The sequence below is a fragment of the Pongo abelii genome, chromosome 14 (assembly GCF_028885655.2).
Source record: "Pongo abelii isolate AG06213 chromosome 14, NHGRI_mPonAbe1-v2.0_pri, whole genome shotgun sequence".
Taxonomy (NCBI): Eukaryota; Metazoa; Chordata; class Mammalia; order Primates; family Hominidae; genus Pongo; species Pongo abelii.
Genome location: NC_071999.2, coordinates 62,327,820 through 62,337,226, shown reverse-complemented (window position 1 = coordinate 62,337,226; position 9,407 = coordinate 62,327,820). Strand labels below are relative to the sequence as shown.

The window sequence follows — 9,407 nt, the reverse complement described above, 5'->3', positions numbered from 1 at the left end:
CAGCAATCTGCCGGAGGGGCTGGGGAGAAAAACGAGAGAGAACGGATTTAGGAAGACGGGGGTGACAAGGCAGGGGGATGGACATGGCCTTTCTAGGGGAATTAGGATTCTGTCCCCACCTGCACCCATCCAAGCTCTATCCACCCCTCAGGGACACCAAGACACACACCTGATCTTCCTATACAGCTGGCTCCGGAGATCTGAAAATTAGGAGACTCTTCGACGAAGAGAGGCCTGAGGAGCTGGAGGTGTCCACAGGTTCACCGCTGTAGCTCTGAGGTCGTCCTCCCGCAGCCAGGCAGGCAGGCAGGCAGGCAGGCAGGCAGGCAGGCAGGCAGGCAGGAGCGCGCAGCTGGTTCTGGCTCCGAGCCCAGCAGAGAGCCGACTGCTGGAGGCCGAGCGCGGTCCCTCTTATATGGCAGCAAGGCAATCACGTAAGGGAAGGGCGTCGTCAGAGGGGGGCCCGCTGGGGCGGGCCTGGCCGGGCTTGCGAGGTGCATTGGGTCAGTCCCCTGCCAGTCAAATGGGGCCCTGCTGAGATGCCGCCATTTCTAGAAGTCAGTGGTTGATTGATTAATCTAATCATTGAGGAAAAAAATGCAGAGCGACCTTTAAGTGCCAGGAAAAGGGAGGTGTGGTGCCCTGAAAGTGGCTAATGGGAAGATTTTGATTAGATTACATCTGAGCGAGGTCAAGGAAAGCATCCAAAGGCGGGATATTTGGGCTGAAAAGTGGAATACATAAAATTTGAAATGAGTCGACCTGAACCGGGTTGGGAGAGGCAGGGGAGTGAAGAAAGTGTGCCGAGGCCCGGACTGGAAGGGAGTCCGGCACGTTCTGGGAACGGACGGGAGGCCAGGGCCAAGCCCAGAGGTGGTGCGAGGTGGAGGCAGGGGCCGCGCAGGAGCTGGTCTTGTTCCAAGGCAGCGGAAACCCATGGAACGGTGTCCTGCAGTGGGTTCACATTTCAAAAACGACCAGCCTGGCTGTGAAGGAGAGCCAACCCAGGGTCCACAGAATAAGTCAGGAGAGGCAAGAAGGCTATTGCAGCCCTCGGGGTTGGGCGCAGGGTCCTATTAGACTGAGACTGAGGGAGGTAGAGGAGGAGAAAGTTCCCTGGTGGGAGAGAAATTTACAAGAGAAAGCGAGACGCAGTGTGGACAGTCCTTGGAGAAGAGACTGCGGCCTTGGTAGCCCGCCCGTTCATTCAGACAGAGGTGGACCAAGAACCTGCTCTGAATGGGAAGACGCGGAGCTTGGCTTGCGCACATCGGGTTGAAGGAGCTTTTGAGTTGCCCGGTGAGGTTGTCAAACGGCCTTTCGTAAAACGAGTCGAGCTCAGAGAGAGACGGCGATGGGGCTGGAGATGCGTTGTGAGACACACACCACCGTCTTTTATTGCTGTGGGTGCACACACGGGCGGAGGAAGACAGCAGGAAAGACACCAGGACACTGGAGGGGAACCCACAGTGGGTTAGTTGGTTGGTTTGCCTTCTTGTTTTTTAGAGAGACGGGTTCTCGCTCTGTAGCCCAGGCTGGAGTGCAGTGGCGCGTTCTCGGCTCACTGCGGCTACTTGGGAGGCTGAGACAGGAGAATGAGTTCAAGTGATTCTCCTGTCTCAGCCTCCGCAGTAGCTGGACTACAGGTGCGCGCCACCACATCGGGAAAATTTTTGTATTTTTTGGAGAGATGAGGTTTCGCTATGTGCCCAGGCTTGTTTGGAACTCCCGAGCTCAAGAGATCCTGCCCGCTCAACCTCCCGAGTAGCTGGGACCACAGGGGCAAGCCACCATGCCCGGCTAATTATTTTTCTGGTTTGTGTTTTTCGCTGAGTTTAGGTTTTGCTATGTTTTGTCGTAACTTACCTTTTCTGTCCCAAGACCCCATCCAGGGTACCACATTACAATGAGTCATGGTTCCCCTTGGCTGTCACAGTTTCTCACACTGGCCTTGTTTTTGTTGACCTTGACACTTTGAATACTGGTCAGATGTATTTTAGGATGTCCTCTCCTGAAGTTCGTCTGATCTGACTGGAATTATATGTTTTTGTAAGGAAGATTGCAGAGGGAAAGTGCCGTTCCCATCCCATCCTGTCTAGACTAGGCACCATCAGCAGGGCTTGTCACTGCTGCTATTAGTCCTGGTCACCTGGCTGGGGCAGTGTTGATTAGGTTTCTCCACCATCAAGTGATTTTCCCAACTCTTTCTCTACTGTATTGTTTGGAAGTCACTACCTGTAGCCTATACTTTAAAAAAGGGAAGTTATACTTTATCTCCTTGCAGGGGAATAGCTACCTAAATTATCTGGAGTTCTCCTGGGTGGAGGATTTGCCTATTCTTCCCCATGTGTTTATTTATTTAATCATTCATTTATATCAGTATGGACTTATGGACGTCTATTGTATACTTTGGTTTATAATCCCATACTTCAGGGGATGAATGATTTAATAATTGAACTAATTATTTTGTTAAATATTTAACTTAAATATTCAATTACTTATTATTTAGTGAGTTACTTTGTCACTCAAAGTTTCCACCTTTGGCCACCGGGAGCTCCTTTAGTTGGCTTCTGTGTCCTTTTGTCAACCTCCCATCACTGCAGCTTTTGGTTTTGTTTGGTTTTGGGCTGCTCCTTTCTCCCTGGCACCACAGGATGCTCCACGCTTATTTGCCTATTCTCATCCTTATTGGGGTTTCCTGTGCTCACTGACCACACCCATAGATTCTTTTATGAAGGTTCCATTCAACACTTTTATCTTTCTTATTGGGTAACTTTTTTTTTTCTTTTTTTCTTTTCTTTTTTTTTTTTTTTCCAATTTGAGACAAACTTTTCCTCTTGTCACTCAGGCTGCAGTGCCATAGCATGACCTCGGATCACTGCAATGGGGCAATCTTGGCTTCCTGCAACCTCCGCCTCCTGGCTTCAAAGGATTCTCCTGCCTCAGCCTCCTGAGTAGCTGGGACTATAGTGGCCCACCACCATGCCTGGCTAATTTTTCTATTTTTATTAGGCTGAGGCATGAGGATCGCTTCAACCCCGGGAATGGAGGTCTCGGTGAGCTGAAGCCACTCACTGCACTCCAGCCTGGGTGAAAGAGTGAGACTCTGTTTGAAAATCAATCAAGAAATGAATGAATAAATAAAGCAAGAGAAATTACCAAGAGATCTTGGAGCCTGCCTGGAGTCTGAGCTACTTAGCAAGCTGATGTGGGAGGATCACCTGAGCTGAGGAGGTTCAGGCTGCACTCAGCTGTGATTGCACCACTGCACTCCAGCCTGGGTGACTGAATGAGACCCTGTCTCACTCCACGTACAGATGTTTAATGAAGCACTTCGGTGGTAGAAATATCCTGGAAGCGGCGTATCAGCGGACCGTCACCTGCATAGTGTAAAACCTGTGCATCTTTCAGACAGATATACAGCAAGAAGATAGTGGCACATGTGTGTAGGATGACTGTGAGGGTGCTTTCTGGCTTAAGGAGGACAGACCCCAAAGGCAAGCCAAGAAGCAGCTCCCACTGCACAGTGCTCATTGTGATCCACGCCACGCTTCAACACAAAGTCACCTGTTCCTACTTTGGAGACGCACGTGCTCCACAGAGGCGCTGGTCCTGACCACACCCGCGTTACCCGCCTGGACCCTATAGTCACTTCAGCATGACCCCTGGCACATGGCATGCCAGGTGTTTTTAAACGCGAGCCACAAACGATGCTCTTCTTGTATGTGTTTGTTGGTGTAAACTTATGTGATTATGGGGAGAGATGCAATATGAATGGAGAACAGAGACCGTAGACACTATTTTTCTACCTTTTTTTCTGCTTTTAGTAAACACATTTTATATTTGTGATTGGTGAAATTTTAGTAAAAGAACTGTAGTATAAAGCAAGTCTTAAGAGAAAGGTTTATTTAAAAGGATTGAATGCACAAGAAAACAATCTTTGATGTAAAAAGTTATCTTTATTTTATTTGGACATTTACAAACGAGTGAAAATCAGCTAATAAAAGCCTACTGAATAGAACACAAAATACAAAAATTCGTAATACACCTTTTGTCAAACTCTGAAAAGATGGGAACTACCTCAACTTAAACATCTATGAAAAACTTGCAGCAAACATCTTGGTTAATGGTGAAACATTTAAAATATTCCCCTTAAAGTCAGGAGGAAGCCAAGGATGCTGCCATGGAATTGCCGATTCCTTATTCAGCGGTTTCAGTGAGTCATGCACTCTCCTTGTTTCTGTTAACCCCCCTAACAACTTTTGTTTGATTCATCAAATTTTCTTTGATCCCCTTTTTCCTCAATCTCTTTGATTCCAATTCTCTTAGTGGTTCCCAACGGGTACCTGCATTGAGACTTAAAAATGTGTCAGAGTCTAGAGTTTCATTGCTCTTCTATTCAGCCACTATATCGTCTCCAGGCATGAGAGAAGAACTTTAGCAACTTCTAGCTCCTTGTGAATTTTCCCATGCCCCACATGCCTATATCAATGTCTTCTGGAATTTTAATTCTAGGTCATCAATCCTTTTTCCAGAATCATACTTATCTAGACTTAATAATACAGTTTCCTAATTTCCCTGGTTACTGACTGTGGCTGCATCCCGCTTCTCCCAAGTGGTCTGGTTTGGCTTTTTCCTGGCTGAAAAACATGACTTGTACTTTCACTGTGCATAACAGTTCCATTCCAGTCGCCTTGTACAGAAAGGGGGTTTAGCCGCTTGCACGTCATAAGTTGTGTAGTCTAAGTTCAGGGGAAGCTCAGGCTTCAGGTCCAGTCTGAGTAGGATTCTGCCTTTTCCTCCCTTTTCTGGATGCCATTCCTCCCTTCATGTGGCCGTGCCCTTGAGCGGAAACTGCCTGCCTCCTTCTCTCCCCAACAATTTCTTTGATTGCGCATAGAACACTAGATTCAGAGTGAGTTCCCTCTGGAAGCTCTGAGGATATTGCACCATTGCTTTCCATAGTCATCCATGCTGGCAGGCAAAGTCTAAGGTCACCCTACTTCTGCTTTCCTTGTAAGTCTCAGCTCTCAGGCAGCTTTTGGGATGTTCTCTTCACCATACTTCATACTCTCAACGGGTGTTATTCTTGTATCCTGCTCAGGACTCACAGACTTCTTCCATTGGGAGAAATCATTGGCCATGATTTCTTTGTATATTGCTGTCATACACATGTTCTGGCTCTCTCGGGAGAGCTCCATGTTAGATGACCTCCGGTCCTCAGGATGACTGTTCTTTCACACTGTCCGTCTCTCTCTTGCCTAAGCACCTAGTTTTTACTGATTCGTTCCTCAGTCCTGTCTATTCTGTGATGCAAACCATCAACATAACTTTGGATTCCAACAACGTTGTTTTTCATTCCAAGTATCTCTAATTGGCTTTTACTATGAGCACAAGAAGATTAGGGGGGCCGCTGGCTTATTTGAACAAGCATTGAGGAACTCCGTGCATGTGTAACTTTGACAGAAGGTGCAAAGCAGAGACAAGAGGGGCATTGGAAGCAGACGGACTACTGCCAGGATCCTGGGAGGAGGGTGTGGTTACTCCATTCTGACTACACAAGGTGAGGGCTCCGGTTGGGTTTGGACGGGAGGAGTGGAGCAGAACTGGGGCTGGGGGGAAAGTCCAGGTGGAAGAAAGGGGGGCTGGGAACAACGTGGGTGGCAAATAGAGGTCAGCATGCAATGTCGGCGAAGAACACTGGGACCCCCTTCACATAGGTGCCGTGGGGGGTTTGAATGACTTGTAAAACAGCTGGGTCACCCAGAGCCCTAAATCCGACGCAGGGATAGAGGGTCAACGTGGGCTGCCCGGCGACAGCCTGAGGCCCAGAAGCGGGGGGCGGCTCCTGAAGCCCCAGCTCAGGTGGCGCCACGTCGGGGCCAGGGCCTTCCTGCGCAGTTCCAGGCAGATGACCTGTTTCAGAAAGAGAGAAGGCTGCGGTCTCCCTGATTTCCGGTTCCCCCTGGTGGCCTGGCTCTCCATGGTGGTCCAGTTGGATGTGCACGTCCGATCCCATCAAGCGTTGTGCCCCCCGTCTCGGGCCAGCGTCCCTGCGGGGCCCACCGCCTCTGCCACGGCCTCGCCCTGCAGGCCGGCTTCCTCCCCGGCGCCGGCCTCTCTCTGCCGGACGAGCTGACTCTGTGGGAGCTGGGGGCTGCCATCTGAAGGGTGTCACGTAAGCAATGGGTTTTGCGGGTTGGGCTGGGTGTGCGGGCTCATCTGCTTCCACGGAGTCTTCAGGGTCCACAGCAGAGCAGCCTGGCTCTCTAGGAGGCCCACCGGAGGCTAAAAGAGAAGCAGAGTGTGAGCAGAGAGAGATAGAAGGAATTTTACCCATCAATCAGTTATAGGATACTTTTAAGAATAAATACTCAGAGGAAATAGGGATCATGGATGCTAAAATTATGAGAGAAGAAAGAAAACTCTCCACGGAAATTTGAGAATGAAGTGGAGAAGATCTCCCAGAGAAGAAAGCAAAAATCTAAAATGATGGAAAGAAGGATAAAGTACAAGAAAATTAGAGGTATATTGTCACTGAGACAGATCACCATAAAATTTCAGAGTGCTGATGACAGAAGATTCCAAAAGATTCTAGAGAGAGGGAGAAAGAGAAAGGAATGGTGACATGGAAAGGGCCAGGATTCCACGTCCCAAAAATCAGACATCTCAAAAGCGGCAGTCAAATCTAGAACATAACAGAAAGTGACTTCAAAATTTCAAGGGAAATGAATTTCCCACCTAAAATTTCATAGCCAACCAAAGTTTCACTGAAGAATCTGGGAGGGTAGAATGAAGATGTTTCAGATAAGCAAGATCTTAAATGATTTCCTTTCAATGGATGCTCTATTTTTTTGCATCTATGAAGCTAGACAAGATTAAAAGATTTAGGACACTCAGTGTAGGAAGGGAAATGGTTTGGAGAACAATGTGGCAATAGCCATAAAATTCCAATTCCTCCAGAAAAGAACAAGGTGGAAGTACTGGTTTATTACAGGTCAAGATGTAGCGTGAGGACTTGCTCCACTACAGAGAAACAGTAAAACAAAACTACACAAAACAAAACAAGAACAAGAACAACAACAAGAAATCTCAGATTTGGGAAATGGGATACAATTGAAAAGAGGGAAAGGAATTTCCCAGACGACGTGGAAGCTGGGAGCTGACTTATAACAACCGGCCCAGGTTGAGGCAGGCCATGAGAAGGTGAAACAGAGAGTGCTTGTTTGAGTTTGAATTTAAACAATTGGGGAAGAATTGGGGAACAAACGAGATTCAAAAGAGAGTGTCGGGCGTTTGATGTACCTTGATTAGGGGCCATGGTGCGAAGCCGCTTGGAACGCCTTGGTTCCTCCATGAGCAATCTGCCGGAGGGGCTGGGGAGAAAAACGAGAGAGAACGGATTTAGGAAGACGGGGGTGACAAGGCAGGGGGGTGGACATGGCCTTTCTAGGGAAATTAGGATTCTGTCCCCACCTGCACCCATCCAAGCTCTATCCACCCCTCAGGGACACCAAGACACACACCTGATCTTCCTACAGCTGGCTCCGGAGATCTGAAAATTAGGAGACTCTTCGACGAAGAGAGGCCTGAGGAGCTGGAGGTGTCCACAGGTTCACCGCTGTAGCTCTGAGGTCGTCCTCCGGCAGGCAGGCAGGCAGGCAGGCAGGCAGGCAGGCAGGCAGGCAGGGAGGCAGGCAGGGAGGCAGGCAGGCAGGCAGGAGCGCGCAGCTGGTTCTGGCTCCGAGCCCAGCAGAGAGCCGACTGCTGGAGGCCGAGCGCGGTCCCTCTTATATGGCAGCAAGGCAATCACGTAAGGGAAGGGCGTCGTCAGAGGGGGGCCCGCTGGGGCGGGCCTGGCTGGGCTTGCGAGGTGCATTGGGCCAGTCCCCTGCCAGTCAAATGGGGCCCTGCTGAGATGCCGCCATTTCTAGAAGTCAGTGGTTGATTGATTAATCTAATCATTGAGGAAAAAACTGCAGAGCGACCTTTAAGTGCCAGCAAAAGGGAGGTGTGGTGCCCTGAAAGTGGCTAATGGGAAGATTTGATTAGATTACATCTGAGCGAGGTCAAGGAAAGCATCCAAAGGCGGGATATTTGGGCTGAAAAGTGGAATACATAAAATTTGAAATGAGTCGACCTGAACCGGGTTGGGAGAGGCAGGGGAGTGAAGAAAGTGTGCCGAGGCCCGGACTGGAAGGGAGTCCGGCACGTTCTGGGAACGGACGGGAGGCCAGGGCCAAGCCCAGAGGTGGTGCGAGGTGGAGGCAGGGGCCGCGCAGGAGCTGGTCTTGTTCCAAGGCAGCGGAAACCCATGGAACGGTGTCCTGCAGTGGGTTCACATTTCAAAAACGACCAGCCTGGCTGTGAAGGAGAGCCAACCCAGGGTCCACAGAATAAGTCAGGAGAGGCAAGAAGGCTATTGCAGCCCTCGGGGTTGGGCGCAGGGTCCTATTAGACTGAGACTGAGGGAGGTAGAGGAGGAGAAAGTTCCCTGGTGGGAGAGAAATTTACAAGAGAAAGCGAGACGCAGTGTGGACAGCCCTTGGAGAAGAGACTGCGGCCTTGGTAGCCCGCCCGTTCATTCAGACGGAGGTGGACCAAGAACCTGCTCTGAATGGGAAGACGCGGAGCTTGGCTTGCGCACATCGGGTTGAAGGAGCTTTTGAGTTGCCCGGTGAGGTTGTCAAACGGCCTTTTGTAAAACGAGTCGAGCTCAGAGAGAGACGGCGATGGGGCTGGAGATGCGTGTGAGGCACACACCACCGTCTTTTATTGCTGTGGGTGCACACACGGGCGGAGGAAGACAGCAGGAAAGACACCAGGACACTGGAGGGGAACCCACAGTGGGTTAGTTGGTTGGTTTGCCTTCTTGTTTATTAGAGAGACGGGTCCTCGCTCTGTAGCCCAGGCTGGAGTGCAGTGGCGCGTTCTCGGCTCACTGCGGCTACTTGGGAGGCTGAGACAGGAGAATGAGTTCAAGTGATTCTCCTGTCTCAGCCTCCGCAGTAGCTGGACTACAGGTGCGCGCCACCACATCGGGAAAATTTCTGTATTTTTTGGAGAGATGAGGTTTCGCTGTGTGCCCAGGCTTGTTTGGAACTCCCGAGCTCAAGAGATCCTGCCCGCTCAACCTCCCGAGTAGCTGGGACCACAGGGGCAAGCCACCATGCCCGGCTAATTATTCTTCTGGTTTGTGTTTTTCGTTGAGTTTAGGTTTTGCTATGTGTTGTCGTAACTTACCTTTTCTGTCCCAAGACCCCATCCAGGGTACCACATTACAATGAGTCATGGTTCCCCTTGGCTGCCACAGTTTCTCACACTGGCCTTGTTTTTGTTGACCTTGACGCTTTGAATACTGGTCAGATGTATTTTAGGATGTCCTCTCCTGAAGTTCGTCTGATCTG

The 9,407-nt window shown here is 49.9% G+C and overlaps 1 protein-coding gene across 1 annotated transcript; it reads right to left on the bottom strand.

The window, feature by feature from the left end:
• Positions 1-3,948: 3,948 nt before the first annotated feature.
• LOC129054524 (proline-rich protein 20E-like) lies at positions 3,949-7,357 on the bottom strand. Its single transcript, XM_054546120.2, has 2 exons — positions 7,306-7,357; positions 3,949-6,288 (listed from the first exon to the last, which is right to left on the bottom strand). Exons 1-2 carry the CDS (start codon positions 7,355-7,357, stop codon positions 5,675-5,677), a joined length of 666 nt encoding a protein of 221 aa, XP_054402095.1. The 3' UTR covers positions 3,949-5,674.
• Between the last annotated feature and the right edge of the window lie 2,050 nt (positions 7,358-9,407).

Excerpts from the sequence above, each read along its gene's own strand:
- LOC129054524 (XM_054546120.2), bottom strand. The coding sequence starts at position 7,357 with ATGGAGGAACCAAGGCGTTCCAAGCGGCTTCGCACCATGGCCCCTAAT. Across the intron at positions 6,289-7,305 it reads CACCATGGCCCCTAATCAAG|CCTCCGGTGGGCCTCCTAGA; the intron begins GTACATCAAACG and ends CTTCTCTTTTAG.